The sequence below is a fragment of the Pygocentrus nattereri genome, chromosome 25 (genome assembly GCF_015220715.1).
Source record: "Pygocentrus nattereri isolate fPygNat1 chromosome 25, fPygNat1.pri, whole genome shotgun sequence".
Lineage (NCBI taxonomy): Eukaryota > Metazoa > Chordata > Actinopteri > Characiformes > Serrasalmidae > Pygocentrus > Pygocentrus nattereri.
Genome location: NC_051235.1, coordinates 25,438,989 through 25,457,822, shown reverse-complemented (window position 1 = coordinate 25,457,822; position 18,834 = coordinate 25,438,989). Strand labels below are relative to the sequence as shown.

The window sequence follows — 18,834 nt, the reverse complement described above, 5'->3', positions numbered from 1 at the left end:
TAAGTAAAAAGTAAATTTAACATATTGGGGTTCTAGCTTGTGCAAAAATCACGTCACATTTAAATTTTTCCTGTTAGGTCTTTTCGAATATGTGAAACTTTGTGCAAAATTAAATAAATAAACAGTGCATTAAAAAAATGCAGAAAAATATTTATTATTTAAATTCCACATAGAGAGGATGTCATTTTACTGGGGGTGTTGACCAAATGTGTTGAAACTTTTGCATGCATCAGTATGTTCAGCGAAACATGAAACATTCCTAAAAAGAAAACTACATACAAATCTACGCTGTAAAAAGAGATTAAATAAGTAAGTAATTTGGCTATTTATTATTTGAAAATATATTTGATCTACATTTGAAGACAGACAGATTACTTTCTTTTAAGTTGCTTTTCCAATGTAAAGGTTGAGAGTGCACCGTGATCTTACTTGGGCCCAACAACAGCGACACCACATCACTCCCACAGTAAAGTCCTGCTCTCGGCGGAAAGCTCCAGGTCCACAGGCTATCACAGGTCAGTCGTACAGCAGGATGAAGAGGCTGCTGATGATGATAGGGTAACAGCGTGTATTGAGCTCCTGAATCATTCCTCAAGTGCCACACACAACTCAGTCATTCACCAGCTCATGGTCCAGACTGAGCATCTGCTCAGACTGTATAGTAGGTGTTGTCTTTCACACGGGAAAGGTTTCCTTTTTGTTAAGCTGATTAGGGTTAAGTGAAGGATTGGTTTGCCAGGCAGGAGGCTGGAAAACCCTTACTGTCTCTGCAAAGGGAAAGGGACCCGGCGCACAAGGTTTAACAGTAAACCTCTTAAGAGACAGAAATAGCCCTACTTCTGTCATACGTAAGATTTGGTCAGCCATTAGTATATATTTTTTTCACAAACCAATAAATGTGTGTTACTTTTAAAAGCACAAAACACTCATTCAGTAAGCAAAGCAAACTAGTGTCTGAAGTTCAATATGCATACTCAAGTTCTAGACAACGTTTAGGTAGGTGTTTTTGGGTGCTAGACAAGGTTGACAGATTGCTTTGACATTTTCCACCCAATGTTCAACCTGCAAAAAAAAAAAAAGTATTAATGTCATGTACACAGGCTCAAAAAGGTCCGGCTCGATGTTTTGGTCTCAAATTCAAAATCAACGTTATACTGATGAAGACAGGATGATAAAAGTAGATCATATATTTACATCCTCACAAGACACGTCCTTCACCAGGTTTTGGCTGCGTTCTCTTTGAATACGCTTTCATTAGATTCATCCACTCGGGACAGGGGTCCGAAGCACAATCTATGTTACAAAAAGTTCTCCTATACATTGCATGCAGTTACACATTTTCCCCATAGTGGTCTCCAAATCCCCAGCAGCTCTAAGTTTGAACTGTCATTGGTACAAAAACTAAAAGGTTTGTTTTTAATGTAATTTTCTAACTTTGTGTAAAACCTCATCTGAGAAATGCCTGGACAATACATCTGATTTAATTCATGGCAGAAACTTATCAGAATAACTTTTTTTCATTAAAATGCTTATAGATCCCATGACCCAATGCAATCAGGTAATAAATAATAATTATACTGCAAGCAATGGAAGATGCATATCCATCAAACACATTTTTGCTCACAGTTATAGGCTATAGGCTACTCTGAACAGCTATTTTAATTTCCAACTACTGCAGAACTATGTTCGGTCAGTATTGCTGAGTAAACTGGACAAACCATGCCATGTCTTGCCTGTGAGTTTGCAAATGATGTTGATGGATGGGGTAACAGCCTCCTCTCAACTAAGGGAATAATATGATTTTTGTGAGTTTGGGTCAGCAGGTGCTTCTTGAGTATATTGTAAAGTAATTTAAAAAAAAATTAATTTTCTCATGTAACCCTACCTATAGTCATCCAGAGATACTTCAGCAGTGGTTTTAGTAATAAGGCATTATAGAAAATTATAACCTCAATTCCAAAAAGTTGGGACAGCATACGAAATGTTAACAAAAAAGAGAAATGAGTGATTAGTAAATTCTATTAGACATGTATTAAATTGAAAACACAGTATGCTTTCAATTGTCAATACAGTTTTACCGTAGAAACTTTGTTTTTGTAAACATACGCTCGTATATATGTGTTACATCATCTTTCATGTTAACAACACTTAATAAACATTTGGGGACTGAAAACATCAAAAGATCCATGCCTGAAAGTTGATTTTTTGCCATTCTTCATTTCTGGACTGCAGCCACTCCAGTCAAGCACCTGATTTCAAATAAGTATAGGTGTTCCTGAAAAAGACAGCATCTAAAAGGCAGCATATGTTGATCAAATTGTGTTAAGTGTTAATGGTGCTTTAACAGATATGCAGCTAATCCAAATCCACCCCCGACCATAACAAGCCCTGGTTTTTGAACTTTCACTGGTAACAATCTGGATGGTCCTTTTCTTCTTTGGCTTGGAGAACACAACATCCATTATTTCAACAAATAATCCCAAAGGTTGTCTTGTCAGACCACTATGGTACTAGGTGTGAATGGGGAGCAGGGCTGTTAAATGTGGTGCTTTGGGTACAATTCGCTCATACTGGCCACTGGATATTCAACATGGAACCTCATGGCAAAGAACTCTCTGAGGATGTGAGAAACAGAATATTTGCTGTCCACAAAGACGACCTAGGCTATAAGAAGATTACTGACACCCTGAAACCGAGCTATAGCATGGTGACTAAGGTCATACAGTGGTTTCCCAGGACAGGTTCCACTCGGAACAGGCCTCATCAGGGTCGACCAAAGAAGTTGAGTCCACGTGTTCAGCATCATATCCAGACATTGGCTTAAAAAAAAAGATGCATGAGTGCTGCCAGCAATGCTGCAGAGGTTGAAGAAGTGGGAGGTCAGTGAGTCACAATGCCCAGTCTGCATGGCCATCGTCCCAGAAGGAAGCCTCTTCTGAAGCTGACACACGAAAAAGCCCACAAACAGTTTGCTGAAGACAAGCAGTCCAAGAACATGGATTACTGGAACCATGTACTGTGGTTTGACGAGACCAAACGAGACTGGATTCCAGTAGCAACCTGTGCAGCTCTGGTGAATTCCATGCCCAAGAGGATTAAAGCAGTGCTAGATAATAATGGTGGTCACACAAAATGTTGACATGTGAGAGGTGTACTATAACACTATATATATATATATATATATATATATATATATATATATACACACACACATACACACACTGCTCCTTTAAGCGAGCACTTATCTAGCACTCTAGCATTCTAGAGTGCTAGATACAGTGGGGAAAAAAAGTATTTAGTCAGTCACCAATTGTGCAAGTTTTCCCACTTAAAAAGATGAGAGAGCCCTGTAATTGACATCATAGGTAGACCTCAACTATGAGAGACAAAATGAGGAAAAAAAAATCAGAAAATCACATTGTCTGATTTTTAAATAATTTATTTGCAAATAATGGTGGAAAATAAGTATTTGGTCACCTACAAACAAGCAAGATTTCTGCTTGACCTGTAACTCACAGACCTGTAACTTCTTCTTTAAGAGGCTCCTCTGTCCTCCACTCATTACCTGTATTAATGGCACCTGTTTGACCTCGTTATCTGTATAAAAGACACCTGTCCACAACCTCAAACAGTCACACTCCAAACTCCACTATGGTGAAGACCAAAGAGCTGTTGAAGGACACTAGAAACAAGATTGTAGACCTGCACCAGGCTGGGAAGACTGAATCTGCAATAGGCAAGCAGCTTGGTGGCAGCTACTGTGGGAGCAATAATCAGAAAATGGAAGACCTACAAGACCACTACTAATCTCCCTCGATCAGGGGCTACACGCAAGATCTCAGCCCGTGGGGTCAAAATGATCACAAGAACGGTGAGCAGAAATCCCAGAACCACACGGGGGACCTAGTGAATGACCTGCAGAAAGCTGGGACCAATGTTACAAAGGCTACTGTCAGTAACACACTACGCCGCTAGGGACTCAGATCTTGCAGTGGGCACTTCAAACTTCAGACAAGCGCGTCTGAAGTTTGCTAGAGAGCATTTGGATGTTCTGGAAGAGTATTGGTAGAATGTCATGTGGTCAGATGAAACCAAAGTAGAACTGTTTGGTACAAACACAACTCGTCGTGTTTGGAGGAGAGTGAAAGCTGAGTTGCATCCAAAGAATACCATACCAACTGTGAAGCATGGGGGTGGCAACATCAGCCTTTTGGGCTGTTTCTCTGCAAAGGGACCAGGACGACTGGTCCGTGTACATGAAAGAATGAATGGGGCCATGAATTGTGAGATTTTGAGTGCAAACCTCCTTCCATCAGCAAGGGCATTGAAGATGAAACGTGGCTGGGTCTTTCAGCATGACAATGATCCCAAGCACACTGCCAGGGCAACAAAGGAGTGGCTTCGTAAGAAGCATTTCAAGGTCCTGGAGTGGCCTAGCCAGTCTCCAGATCTCAACCCCATAGAAAACCTTTGGAGGGAGTTGAAAGTCCGTGTTGCCCGCCGACAGCCCCAAAACATCACTGCTCTGCATGGAGGAATGGGCCAACATACCAGCAGCGGTGTGTGCCAACCTTGTAAAGACTTACAGAAAACGTTTGACCTCTGTCATTGCCAACAAAGGATATACAACAAAGTATTGAGATGAACATTTGTTATTGACCAAATACTTATTTTCCACCATAATTTGCAAATAAATTCTTTTAAAAATCAGACAATGTGATTTTCTACCTTTTTTTTTTTTTTTTTTTTTTTTTTTCCCCTCATTTTGTCTCTCATAGTTGAGGTCTACCTATGATGTCAATTACAGGCCTCTCTCATATTTTTAAGTGGGAGAACTTGCACAATTGGTGATTGACTAAATAGTTTTTTTTCCCCACTGTAAGGGTAAACTAGCATTGAAATGTACTGTATTATGCTTATGCTATGTCTTAATTCTTCCTAGGTATCAGTGCTGGCTTTTGTTTTTAGTAGGATTTGAACTCAAGGGTAGTTTCAATTCTGTTTGTACTGGTTAGGATAAATCTCTGAGCAGCTGAAGCACATTTGTTAGTCACTCTGGATAAGAGTGTCTGCTGATTGTCATAAATGTAAATTTAAATAAAGAATAGAATCATAAAGTGACACCACAGTTGGAGCCACTAAAACCAGAGCTACTCTGTGTAAAAATGCAGCATGTTTGACTAAATTCAGTGACAATATTGTATGTGTATGAACATTTATTAAGATTATTATTGATATTTATTATTATTGAGCAGGTTTCCTCGATCAAGACAAGGCAAACAGAAGGTCATGCCAAACTTACTGAGCAGGAAGTTCTGAAGGTAGATGCTACCTTCAAGATATCTCGTGCTTAATATGCCAAAATCAGCCAGACATTCATGGTAAAAACAAATAAAAAAAATTAGGCTATACTTGTAAAGGGTTTGACAAGATTCGTAGTCAGTGAACAGACATGGGTCAAATCCAAAAGAGCAAAAAAAAAATTGTTATTGTATTTACAGTGTTACTGAAAGTGTGATTTCAAAGTGTTTTTGTGCAGTTGATCAGCATTATATAGTGTGGATTAATAAAGTATTATGATTAGAATAAAATAAGGCGATCATTTGATATTATAAGCGAATAAGAAAGAAACTTTTTTCTGAGTAGGCCTCGTGTGAGGTGGAGAATTATAGGTAAGGATTCCTAAAAGATGAATGTGTGAAACAGACTGTCCAGGCTACCTGCCGATATACAGATACAGTGAATCCATGGAGAAAACATAAATCTATGTTGCAAAACTCCCTTTTGCTTCTCTCTCCACTGGTGTCTGACTGCATGTGAAGTCATGTACTGAACTGCTTTCTCTTGGTTGAGTGTCTGGAAGCCTTATAATTAGCCAGTTGCGTGAAAGAAAGTAGAGGTGGCACCCAATCAGGTTTCAGGAGTAGCCACTATGCCTCTGTGTGTCAGCTACTTATCCTATCTTTCTTAGTAATATGCAAAATAAAGCCTTTAGATAAAGATGGTCCGTTACAGTTGTGAGGATTCTGTTCCAGGAGTGAAGAACTAGAGCTTAGTGCATTCATATAATGTCAATTCAGGTACAGTGTAATTAAGCTGTGATGTTAGAAACATAAGAAAATAAGAGTGATTTCCACCCTGTCCTCTGCCTCTCCTGCTATTCATATCCCACGGACTGTATTACTGGTTAGGATAGACACAGTCCTCATAATAGAGCACAGCACTAACACCACCTATGTCAGGAGTTCAGTTCCTTCAAATGAATGCTTTCAGAGTAGGTTGAATTGGAGGGAACATCATGGAAGTTGCCCAACAGGCTGCTAACTACCTTCAAGATGTAAACAGAGTCAGAAATAAAATAATTGTTTTAACAGATAAATTGTTGTGCTTATGGGGAGACATTTCATGCCACCCAGAGCTTTACACATGGGCAAACCAATACATGCAATATGAACACTGCTTACAGTGGTCTGGAAGACCATTTATGACAGTCATGTTTATAGGATGATCTGATCTTGGCACCCTTCAAAAAGCCTGACACCATCCTACCAGTTCACCACTGTCTTCAGCTGAAGCACCACTCGACACCTACTCAAAACACTGTTCCTGCAGCCATGGTAGGTTTCCCTTTGATTGATTTCTTTTTTTTGGAAGCCTTCTGGGATAATGAAAATGAAACAGGTGTCACTCACAAGAACTGAATAGGGCTTGTTAATCTTGATGCTTTTTCTATGCCTATGCTTTCTTGTATCTGCAGGATATGTCATAGTCAATATTGGTGTTCCTGAGTCCATGCAGTGATTTCCACTACAGAATCAAGGAATGAGATCCTAATGCATGACTATGACTTTGTAAGACATGATCCAATTCCCACGCCTTACTAAGTCATGGCCATGACTTAATTATCTCATTCCCATGCCTAATTTGTGGCCATACATAAGGATATGGTTCCCACATGTTAATAAGGCATGGCCATGCATTATTTTTATTTATATGGCATGTCACCAGTGGGATCATGCCTTACTAACTCGTGGCCACACATTAGGATCTCACTCCCATGCCTTAATAAATTGTGGCCACAAATTAGGATTAGGTGAATTGTTATTGGACTTCTGTGCCAGGCATGGATTGTCCATAACGAACACCAAGTTTGAATACAAGGATGTTCATAAATGTACATGGTACCAGAGTTCCTTGGGTCAGAGGTCAATGATCGACTTTGTTGTTTCATCTGACTTGGGACCGTATGTTCTGGACACTAGGGTGAAGAGAGGTGCTGAGCTGAACTGGTGAACTGATCACCATCTGATGGTGAGTTGAATCAGATGGCAGGGAAGACTGATGGTCAGGCCTGGTAGGCCCAAGCGAATAGTGAGGGTGTGCTGGGAATGACTGTTGGAGGCCCCTGTTTGGAATGATTTTAACTTCCACCTCTGGGAGACCTTTTCTCATGTCCCGGAGGAGGTAGGAGACATGGAGTGGACCCTGTTCAAAACCCCCACTGTGGAAGCTGCCAGGCGTAGCTGTGGCCAAAAGCTTGTGGGTGCCTTCACGACGGTAACCCAAGAAGCCCCTGGTGGACACCAGTGGTGAGGGAGGCCCTCAAGCTGAAGAAAGAGGCCTTTAGGGACTGGATGACCCGAAGGACTCTCGACTCAGCAGAGAGGTACCGACAGGTGAAAAAGATGGCAGCAGCAATGGTGGCAGAAGCAAAACCCAGGGTGTGGGAGGAGTTTGGTGAGGCCATGGAAAAAGACTTTTGGTCGACTTCAAGGAGGTTCTGGACGAACTGTCGGGCGACTCAGGAATGGTCAGGGTGGCTGCGACCAAGCTGTATTTGGCAGGGGTGGAAAAACACTGACTTCAAGTGAGGATATTGTCGGTCAGTTGAAGGAGCACTTTGAAGAACTCCTTAATCCAGGAGACATGCCTCCCTCACAGGAGTCAGGGCTGGAGGCCTCTGGCATGTCAAGCTCCATTTCCCTGGTGGAGGTCACTGAGGTAGTTTACATTTACAGCATTTGGCTGACACTCTTATCCAGAGCGACAATTTGATCATTATACATAGGTAGGCTAAGGTGGTGTTAGGAGTCTTGCCCAAGGACCCTTATTGGTATAGGGTAGGGTGCTTGCCCTGGTGGGGGATTGAACCAGGTCTACAGCAGTCTACAGCGTAGAAGGCAAAGGTGTTAACCACTACACTAACCAACCACCTCTAGTTGGCAAGCTCTTCAGTGGCAAGGCACCGGAGGTGGATGAGATTCGTTCAGAGATGCATAAGGCTCTGGAAATTGTGGGGCTGTCGTGGCTGGCGCACCTCTGCAATATTGCATGGACCTCAGGAACAGTGCCCTTGCCCTTGCCCTTGGTGGTGGTCCTGATTTTTAAGAAAGGGGATCAGAGTGTGTGCACCAACTATCGGGGTAACACACTGCTCAGCCTCCCTGGGAAAGTCTATGCCAAGGTGCTGGAAAGGAGACTTCAACCAATAGTTGAACCGCAGATTGAGGAGGAACAATGCGGATTCCGTCCCGGCCATGGAACAACGGACCAGCTTTTCACCCTCTCACGGATTGTTGAGGAGGCATGGGAGTTTTCCAACCCAGTCTACATGTGTTTTGTAGAGTTGGAGAAGGCTTACGACCGGGTTCCCTGAGATATCCTGTGGGAGGTCCTCCAGGAGTATGGGGTGCTGGGGCTACTACTCCGGGCCATTCAATGTCTGTACTCCCAGGAGTGAGAGTTGTGTTCATATTCTCGGCATTAGGTCAGACCCTTTCAGTGTTAGCGTTGGACTCCGGCAGGGTTGTGCCATGTCTCCACTCCTGTACATGATTTTCATGGACAGGGTGTCAAGGCGTAGCCGAGGTCAGGAGGGCATTATGTGTGAAGGCCAGAGAGTGGCGTCTGTTATTTGCAGGCGATGTTTTTCTTTTGGCTGAATCACATGGTTGCTTCCAGCGCTCACTGGAGCAGTTTGCAGCTGAGTGTGAAGCGGTGGTATGTGGATCACCACCTCCAAGTCTAAGTCCATGGTCTTAGCCCGGACAAGGTTGGCATGCCCACTCCAGGTAAGGGGAAAGGACTTGCCCCAGGTGGATGAGTTTAAATATCTCGGGGTCTTGATCATGAGTCACGGGAAGAGGGATTGTGAGATCCGTCACAGGCTGGGACAACGATGATGATGATGATGTTTATGAATAAAGAATTTAGCATGTAGAATGAAAAAATTAACAATACACTCAAGAGGCTTGTTAGTAAAGTTTTATAGTAACGAATAACATATTTGAGATTAAAGGAATGTCATTTTGACAGGGTGAAAAATGTGAGCACGTCAGACCAGAAGTCCCGCTCCCACACTGAAAAAACAGGTCAGCGTTTCATCAGCAGATCCACTGAAGGAGCAAAAACTATTAATGTCAACAAATGTGGAAACAACAGAATTCACAGGGTGTTTTATGTACAATTTTTAAGTGAATGTCTTTGATCTTATTAGATATACAGTATTTATAACGCCCATTTCCAACTGATATCCTCAATAAATAAACATGCTTCGTTCGTTTTGACATGTTACGTTTTTATACACACATAAGCCAAAACGGGGATAAGCTCTTGCCTCAAGTGGAGGAGTTTAAGTATCTCAGGGTCTTGTTCACGAGTGATGGTAAAAGGGAGTGGGAGACAGGCGGATTGGTGCTGGGTCAGCAGTGATGTGGGCTCTTTACCGGTCTGTTGTGGTAAAGAAAGAGCTGAGCCATAAGGCAAGGCTCTTGATTTACCGGTCAATCTACATTCCCACCCTCACCTATGGTCATGAGCTTTAGGTAATGACCGAAAGAATGAGATTGTGAATACAAGTGGCCGAAATGAGTTTCCTCTGCAGGGTGTCTGGACTCTCCCTTAGAGATAGGGTGAGAAGTTCGGTCATCCGGGAGGGACTCGGAGTAGAGCCACTGCTTCTCTGCGTTGAGAGGAGCCAGCTGAGGTGGTTCGGGCATCTGGTTAGGATGCCTCCTAGACGCCTCCCTCGGGAGGTGTCACAGGCAAGTCCACCCGGTAGGAGAATCCCCCCCAGGGAGCTAGTGGAAGTGGCTGGGGAAAGGGAGGTCTGGGCCTCATTGCTTAGGATACTGCCCCTGCGACCCGAACCCGGGAGAAGCGGAAGATGATGGATGGATGGATGGATGGATGGATAAGCCAAAACGACAGATTTCGCAAAATGTGGTGGAGTAAAAAGTCATTGAAAAATACTTAAGTACAGAAACAAGAAAAAGCTACTTAAGTACAGTAACGAATTACATGTACTTCGTCCCTGTCCACCACTGGGGGATTCGGAGTTAAGATCTCGTTCCAACGCGTTAATACGGCGTGAACGCTTTATTTTTATCCATACAGTACGCCAACAGCAGGGCTGCCTCATATTCTCAATAACAACGCTTTTCTTCTCCCTGAAACACCGTCAGCCCTGCTAACCTCTTCTTCCTCTTTCTGGCGTCCCTGTACTGTAAAAGGGACAAAGGGAGTGTTACTTAAACTTCCTCCCGGGTCTTTTCGTTCCGGATGCACATCGACGCAGACATGGCGGCTGAGGGAGATGTGGATTTGGACCTGGAGGCCGAGGAGAACTGCACCGGGAAACCGACAGAAAAACCTCGCAAACACGACAGCGGGGCTGCCGATTTAGAACGAGTCACAGATTATGCAGAGGAGAAAGAAATCTCGAGTTCGGACCTGGAGACGGTGAGCTGGGTTTGTTCTCCCTTTAGCCGCGCTAGGTTAGCCGACCATGCGGAGGGAGCGCGGACCTGCAGCGCCATAACGTGTGAATGTACAGGTTAAACACGGAGACGAGCTGTAATGGCCTTTATTTACACTCCATTAGTGTCATCTGCCCGGAGTGGAGTTTAAGTTAAAGCTGCTGGATGTTTTCCTTTCGCTGTGGCTTAGCTAACGCTAACCGGGCTGCTAGCTGGCTAGTTTTCATAGCATTAACGTGAGATACTTCAGCTCACAGCACCCTCGCCATCACCATCAGCTCACAGCACCCTCACCATCAGCTCACAGCACCCTCACAGCACCCTGACCATCAGCTCACATCACCCTCACAGCACCCTGACCATCAGCTCACAGCACCCTGACCATCAGCTCACAGCACCCTCACCCTCACCATCAGCTCACAGCACCCTCACCCTCACCATCAGCTCACAGCACCCTCACCCTCACCATCAGCTCACAGCACCCTCACATCACCCTAACCATCAGCTCACAGCACCCTGACCATCAGCTCACAGCACCCTGACCATCAGCTCACAGCACCCTCACATCACCCTGACCATCAGCTCACAGCACCCTGACCATCAGCTCACAGCACCCTCGCCATCAGCTCACAGCATCCTCGCCATCAGGTCTCCTATAAAACCTTCCATCCCGTTTACATGGTAAAAAGACAGTGTCTGGAAAAGATAAACATTGACTTGACAGGTTTTCTGAGGTTGAACGTGTAGTTAGTTCACTTATTTATGTATTTGCGATGTAGTTTGGTGTGATGTGTATTTATTTATTTTTTTGGAACACAAAGTGGATTTAAAACATGTTTTATAATGAAAATGTGGGCCATTATTGCTGATTATGTAATTATTTTGGTTATCACCAATGGAAAAATTAAACCTTAAATGCAAATGGTTGAAGGAGCCATATGAACCTTTTCTGAAATAACATTTTGATATAGTATTTATTAACAGTTCAAACCCTGTCATTTACTAACCAGACCGTAAAAATGTGTATGTGTGAAAAAAGGGGCAAATCGGAGGCTCAAAAAGGTTATATCTGCTTATAATGAGAGACTAATACAAAACCTGACAAAGGAGAAGCTGATAGAACCACTGCACTGGAGCTGGATTTGAGTCTGTTACCCCCTGGTTTCACCCCAGTTGTTATTTGTCATTGACTGACCTGTTAAGGTCAAGCATGTCATTGCAGTTTTCTGTTAAAGCATCAGACATTCTGTTTAGCTAGTGTAACTTTTCTGTGTATTTGAAGGCGATGTCCGTTATTGGAGACAGGAGATCCAGGGAGCAGAAAGCAAAACAGGAAAGGTGAGGAGACACGTTTGGTCTTACACTTCAGCCTTTTATATTCCGTTTAATCCCGTAACGTCTGACTGTATTATGATTTGTCCCATTTCTGCAGGGAGAAAGAACTGGCCAAAGTCACAATCAAGAAGGAGGACGTAGAGCTCATTGTAAGTATAAAGTGTAGTTGTATATGTTTTCAAAGCCAACCCTGTTCTCATGGCTGTTAAACTAAGTGCTGCTTTTGTTCAACAGATGGGAGAGATGGAGATTCCCAGAGGTGTGGCAGAGCGCAGTTTGAGAGAACACATGGGCAACGTTGTAGAGGCACTGATTGCGCTGACCAACTGAACTGTCGTGACTCAACTATGACCAGTAGCATGGACACCTTGGACTGCCTCTTTTTCTGCAGTAAACTCATTCCACACTTTACTGTATTTAACATCTGTAATAAACTATCTTGCCTGTTCACTACTGCAATTCAATCACCTCCCCTCTCAACTTTTGTAACAACGTACAATTTTCATTTTGATTTGATTGCCTTTTTTTTGTATGTACATTCAGTGTGCTAAATCACTCCAAGGCATATCTTGGACATAATTTCTACTTGTCATAGTAATTTATTAACAATAACAATAAGATTTGTACAAATTGCTGAGCTGAAGGATACAAATTTCTGTAAAGAAATCCATCAAATGTACAAGATTAAAATGCAATAAACCAAGATTCTTTGCCACACTGGGAATTTCAGCTTCGGTGGTACAAAAAAAAAAAAAAAAAAACGAGTGTAGGAACAAAGATGTGAAACAGTTCTTATTTTAGCTGCGTCTGAACATAACAGATGTTCAGAATGGTGTTCATGTCTTCCTCTTCTGCACCGTTGGACGCTCAAACACATCTCTCACGCCCCCTGCCTTCTGTTTGAAGAACTTGGTGTTCTGTGCACTTTCCTGCGCCCAAGCAGAGTCGAACGAGGTGGTGTCCTGGTCCACCAAATGTGTGTACTTGGTGCGTCCCGAACGACCAAAATTCTTGACCTGAATTAAAGAAAACATTGTGAAATGCAAATGAAGCAGAATGAAGATATTCACTGTTACAGAATAATCAGGCTTATCTACAGTTGTTCAGGGCAGGCTCGAGATGTTCATAGAAGTATACAGGGTTTAATGAAGTTACAGTGGGGTCTACTGTCCTCTTAGCACTGTTGCACTGGCACCCTTCAGAGAGTTCCCTCCAATTACGTTACAGCAAAAGTAACAGCTAGACCCTTGGAACGTGTAGAACATGCTTTACTGTAAGGCACTGTATTGATGCTTAGTTCATGATCAGTGGCATATGAAGCCCCATTCAGCACACAACTCCATCAGGAAACTTATTCTTAAGAATTGGATGGTTTTGCAGAGATACCAAGCTCTTGTATCTTGACTTAGAATTCATATGCGAATCTCACACTGACTATAAAAGCACACATAAGCGATTAAGGCTTGGTTAAATGTGAACAATGTTATAGTTAAGAGGACTGCTATAAATTTTAGCTATAACCTATTAGGGCAATTATTATTATCATTATTATTATTTATTGTGTAATACACCCAAACAACATTTATTTGTTTGTTACTAATTACTTTTACCGATGTAGAAACCACGTTTTCAAACAACTGGAATGTACAGTCAGATCTAATTTAAAGACTTAATCCAAGTGCCAGATAAAAACAGCTAAGACTCACAGCTCCGACTTGAACTGGGGTAGTGTGTTGGCTCAGTGAAACACCATCAGATTCAGACTAACAGATGCGTAACCGAAAAATAAACCTAAACCAACCTGCATAACTTTAGGCAGAATAGTTTTGTTGAAGTGGTCATCAAGGGTTGGAGCGCTGAAGTCTCTCTTGTACAAATCTTGCTCGTCATTCTACCAAAGAAACGGGTCATAAAAGGTTTAGCGGTGATCAGTCAGGAGTATAATGAAAAGACTGCTTTGCAGATTCATCTTTCAGCTTCACTCACCATGAAGAAAGCTCCTCTGTGGTAGTACTTTTGGAGGAACTTGTATTTGCCCTTGGTTGCTTTGTTGGTAACGAGTTTTCCGCTGTTGCGAAGCTCAGCTCTACGCTCCTCCTCTGTGAGACTGTGGAATCTCTCAATCTCAGCTTTCTCCTTCTCGAATCTAGAGACCACACAAGTGATGTTCAAGTAAACAAGCCAGTAAGATTTGCATCAGCATTGCGCTGTTCTGGGGCAGGGGTCACAAATCTCATTCACGAAGGGCCAGTGTGGCTGCAGGTTTTCATTCAAACCAAGCAGGAGCACCTCATGTAACTAACCCAGTTAAAGACTGAGACCAACTGATTAAACGTGCTGAACGTAAATTAACGTGCAATCAGTTATGTATTAAAAACATGCAGCCACTGTTTTTTTTTTTTATAGATAATATTGGTGAACCCTACACTGGACAAAGCCAACACTGATGACATTCATTATGCACACAAAGGACAAGCACTTACGCTTCACGAGCCTCCCTGTCCCTCTTGATTCGTTTCAGCTCTCGAACCTTCCAGGCTTCGTACTCCTCTTCCTCGTTTTCCCCGTCTGTGTCCAGTGCCTCCAGAGCAGCCAGAGTGCGTCTATTTTCTTCAAACTCCTTCTTGGCCTCTTCCTCTACAATCTTGAGTGTGTAACGACGTCTCTCCTCAGCCTGTTTCTTGGCCTCGACTTCCAGCTCTTTCTGTCTCTGCTCCTCTGCTTCACGTTCTGCCACAGTCACCCTGTCCTTCCTGACAAGGAAGTGACAAACAAAGAAAAGACAGACAAATAGATACCCTTAGAGGGGATGTTAACTGGCTATAGCATTTATAGTAACATACAACGATCGATCGATCGATAGCCAGACTCCCTTTGAGGGGATGTTAACTGGCTTTAGCATTTATAGTAACATACAACAACAGAAGACGATAGATAGATACACTTTGAGGGGATGTTAACTGGCTTTAGCATTTATAGTAACATACAACAACAGAAGACGATAGATAGATAGATAGATAGATAGATAGATAGATAGATAGATAGATAGATAGATAGATAGATAGATACACTTTGAGGGGATGTTAACTGGCTTTAGCATTTATAGTAACATACAACAACAGAAGACGACAGACAGACAGACTCCCTTTGAGGGGATGTTACCTGGCTTTAGCATTTATAGTAACATACAACAACAGAAGATGACAGACAGACAGACAGACACACAGACAGACAGACACACAGACAGACAGACACACAGACAGACAGACAGACACACAGACAGACAGACACACAGACTGACTGACTGACTGACTGACTGACTGACTGACTGACTGACTGACTCCCTTTGAGGGGATGTTAACTGGCTTTAGCATATATAGTAACATACAACAACAGAAGGCACTGCTTTGTGATATGATGACAGATGGGCTACTCACTTGCGGATAAAAACAGGCTTTAACCGCGGTTCAGTTTCATCCTCACTGTCTGTATATTCCTCATACTCTGACTCGGATTCTGATTCTTCTCCAGACTTCCCCTCTTCCTCCACCTCCATGACCTCCATCTCCTCATTCTTCCTTTCCTGGGCTCGCTGCCGCATCATCGCTCGTCGCCTCTCAATTTCCTGCAAAGACATTTCAGCATCCATATTTGTAACAGTGAGACATTAAATATCCGGAGCACACATACTGGCAACAAGATGTCACTTAAACATGACATTAAAGGGCCCATATTGTGTTGTCCAACAAGTTCTGCTTACTTTTTTAAATGCAGTATGTAAACACTGTTAGTTTAAAAAAAAGGTAAGATTCACTTGACAACTTTTGAATGGGCCACTGACATATATCAGCCTTAAAGGCACAGTAACAAAACAACCTGTTTAACTCTAAGGGATAAAGAGTGGCTGGAAAATGGTCATGCAAAAATGAACTATGACTTTTGTGGTTTTATGCACCAAAAACAGACAAAGTGAATCACAGGGGGAAAAAAAAGACAAGGACACAGGCCCTTTAACATGAATCAATTTGACGACCCACCTCATCATCCACCTCCTCCTCCTCTTCCTCGTCTTCACTGCTCTCCTCCCGCTCAGGGTGCCAGGTTCCTTCATCTGAATCCTCACTGCTCTCAGGAATCAGCTCTGGTTCAGCTATTTGTCTGTGTCTTGCAAGTCTTGGGGAGAAAAAACAAAGCACACACTTCACATATTCATCCAGTTACAACTGAACAGAAATGGGATGGTTACAAATAAAGAAGACAAAGGAAAAACACAAATTTCAAAGATACCTTTCTTCAACATCTTCCGACACGCGGTTCAGAAGACGTCGAAGACGAGGATCTGATACATCCTCTTCTTCCATTTCCATCTCCGGTTCAGCCTCCTTGCCTTTCTTAACAAACTGGAAATCCTCTTCCTCCTCATCCGAGGACTCCATCGGAGCATAATCTGGACGCTTTCCTGACACATATCGCTTCACCTTCACCTTTTCCATAGAAACTTCACCTGTAGGAATGGAAAGTAGAAGAAAAAGAACATTTTTAGACATGCAGTGATATGGGAATATTACTGGCTATATATTTTTATATGTGCATACCTGCTAATGCCAATACACACACACACACACACACACACACACACACACACACACACACACACAATATATATATATATATATATATATATATATATATATATATATATATATAAATATGATTTTGTGTGTATATAAATATATAAGTGTGTGTATATATATTATATATATGAACATAGTATGCATATTCATACTGTTATTTACATTATACATAGGACCAGCTCAAAGCACACAAGCCAGTGAAACCTTGCAATCCTTTTATGTTAACCTCACCAGGCAAATAACCATTTAAGCATGAAACTGTTCTATACAGAACTCTAAACAGAACCACTGCCTTTACAATAATCCGTGAAGAACCAGTTTAGTTTTTAGTTGTGTATATAATACAGCAGTTTAAATTTCCCTTTCATTATAATCCCAATACCTCTCAAACTGATCTTTTTTCAAAGATCAAAGATCAGGAGATCTAATATTAGCGAGGAAAAGAGTTCAAAAATCAGAATAAAATAAAACACCCAGAAAATGTCACTTAATCCACATCAACCCACTGTAATACAAACCAACACGTTCAGTCTGCAGCCAGAGCCAACACAGAACGAGTTATAACACACACCGCTAAACGGACAGTCCTATTATCACACGCCTTGTCTTTTACAGTACAGTAAAGACTCTTAACACGACCCAGAGGTTTTGTGGACCGGTTTAAGTTTCAGTTCAGTAAAATAATCTCCGTTAGCTTAGATGCTAATGCTAACCGTAGCTGCTTTAGCGCGTCTGCTAGTTCACCTTTCTCATTGAGGATCGGAACGGCTCCTGCCGTGGACTGGATCGGCGGCTGCTTGGCATTTAGAGCGTTTTGTCCAGACATGTTGGACAGTTGAAGTGGATCCGTAAATTAAAGAAGTAATAATAAATAAATCGGGTTTCAATCCGCGCCGCCTTGCTTGTTTACTGCCCTCCGCACAGACAGCGCCTGGTACGTCGTCCCTCTGGAAACAGCGCAATCATACCGTTCCTACCCGCGACGTATGACCGCTGCCCACTGGACCGGAGTACAGGCGACGCGACGCCCTCAGTGGCCCATTCATCCCCTCTCACCCTGCCAGCATCCCTGTAAATAAAGATCCCAGTTCATGGAAATTCAAATGTTCTGCTTATGTTTGATACAGAAGAGTTTGATGTCGCTTGTAAACATATCGCTTGAAGTTTGAACGCACGGCTGAGTCTCCAGGTTTTACAGTCCGCATATGTGATCTGCACGAACAGCCCTTTCTGAATGAACTGTTTTTGTGATGTCACAGAAACTAACACATTTACATGTAATGTCTATTCAGCCAACAGCAGTTTTGCTCCACTCGTTTGCACTGAAGTTATAAGGAGTGTTGCAACTCGGACTGCTTTCTGAATGAGGCGCAATACAGAGCAGCCAATCAGAGCAGAAGACATTGACATACAGTACTGTGCAAAAGTTTAAGGCACCTGAGAAGGTTAGAAAAACACTATTATTATAATATGGTAAATACAAATAACATTAAGACAAAAAGAAGTGATTTACATATCGCTGTTGTCGGAAGAAAACCTTGTATCTCAGAAACGGTAACTTTACAGGAGAAGGAAAAAACATATCCTACTTTTAATGTAAGTCAATGGAACCAGAATTTTTTCTAAGCCAATCTGGGTCATTTCTTTTAGTCCATTCATCATGAGATTTGCATACAATGTAAAGGGTAACAGGCATTTTCAAATTATGTCCAAAACTGAAAAAAGGAGATATGAGGTTTTCTTGTCAATGTATTATTTTAACCACTTCCAAAGCTCAACTTAGGAAGCCTAGTATAATACAATCAGCAGTGCTTGGTTGGAAGGCAGTCATGTGAAAATAAATGAAGAATATCTTTTCCTACATAAAACCACACAAACGTGATGAATGGATGTCAGAGAAAAACAGTAAAACACATAAGAATGTAGGTTATGGGCCCTTTTAAAAAAGAGCTGCAACACTGTCTCATCTCTGTGCAGAAGACTCAGTAGATTAAACTGATCAATTTCTAAATCCGCTTCTTAACCCTGCTGTCCTGGGTATCCACTGCACTCTATTAACACGTGTTCTTCCCTACAGAAAACGGTTCTATATAGAACCATGAATACTC

General features: G+C 42.3%; 3 protein-coding genes across 3 annotated transcripts in view; 1 reads left to right on the top strand and 2 right to left on the bottom strand.

Annotated features, from left to right (window-relative positions):
• Nucleotides 1–635, bottom strand: part of serinc4 (serine incorporator 4) — a 34,556-nt gene extending 33,921 nt beyond the window's left edge. Inside the window, exon 1 of the mRNA XM_017711611.2 lies at nt 430–635. Within this exon, the coding sequence (XP_017567100.1) occupies nt 430–456 (27 nt within the window). The 5' untranslated portion in view covers nt 457–635. The remainder of the gene's footprint in view (nt 1–429) is intronic.
• Nucleotides 636–10,529: 9,894 nt separating this feature from the next.
• Nucleotides 10,530–12,556, top strand: hypk (huntingtin interacting protein K). Its single transcript, XM_017711609.2, has 4 exons — nt 10,530–10,740; nt 12,040–12,095; nt 12,190–12,241; nt 12,327–12,556. The coding sequence occupies exons 1-4, from the start codon at nt 10,561–10,563 to the stop codon at nt 12,420–12,422; spliced, it is 384 nt and encodes a 127-aa protein (XP_017567098.1). The 5' UTR covers nt 10,530–10,560; the 3' UTR covers nt 12,423–12,556.
• Nucleotides 12,557–12,628: 72 nt separating this feature from the next.
• On the bottom strand, nt 12,629–17,674 carry mfap1 (microfibril associated protein 1). The gene is made up of 8 exons (XM_017711607.2): nt 17,471–17,674; nt 16,380–16,596; nt 16,130–16,265; nt 15,530–15,717; nt 14,576–14,845; nt 14,079–14,238; nt 13,894–13,983; nt 12,629–13,108 (listed from the first exon to the last, which is right to left on the bottom strand). The coding sequence occupies exons 1-8, from the start codon at nt 17,550–17,552 to the stop codon at nt 12,929–12,931; spliced, it is 1,323 nt and encodes a 440-aa protein (XP_017567096.1). The 5' UTR covers nt 17,553–17,674; the 3' UTR covers nt 12,629–12,928.
• Nucleotides 17,675–18,834: the final 1,160 nt, after the last annotated feature.

What these genes read in the sequence shown, in the direction of transcription:
- hypk (XM_017711609.2), top strand. Translation starts at nt 10,561, where the DNA reads ATGCACATCGACGCAGACATGGCGGCTGAGGGAGATGTGGATTTGGAC. An exon ending in CGAGTTCGGACCTGGAGACG is followed by an intron (nt 10,741 to 12,039) that starts GTGAGCTGGGTT and finishes GTGTATTTGAAG; the next exon opens with GCGATGTCCGTTATTGGAGA. An exon ending in AGGAGGACGTAGAGCTCATT is followed by an intron (nt 12,242 to 12,326) that starts GTAAGTATAAAG and finishes TTTGTTCAACAG; the next exon opens with ATGGGAGAGATGGAGATTCC.
- mfap1 (XM_017711607.2), bottom strand. Translation starts at nt 17,552, where the DNA reads ATGTCTGGACAAAACGCTCTAAATGCCAAGCAGCCGCCGATCCAGTCC. An exon ending in AAGCCTGTTTTTATCCGCAA is followed by an intron (nt 14,846 to 15,529) that starts GTGAGTAGCCCA and finishes CTTCCTTGTCAG; the next exon opens with GAAGGACAGGGTGACTGTGG. An exon ending in GACAGGGAGGCTCGTGAAGC is followed by an intron (nt 14,239 to 14,575) that starts GTAAGTGCTTGT and finishes TGTGGTCTCTAG; the next exon opens with ATTCGAGAAGGAGAAAGCTG.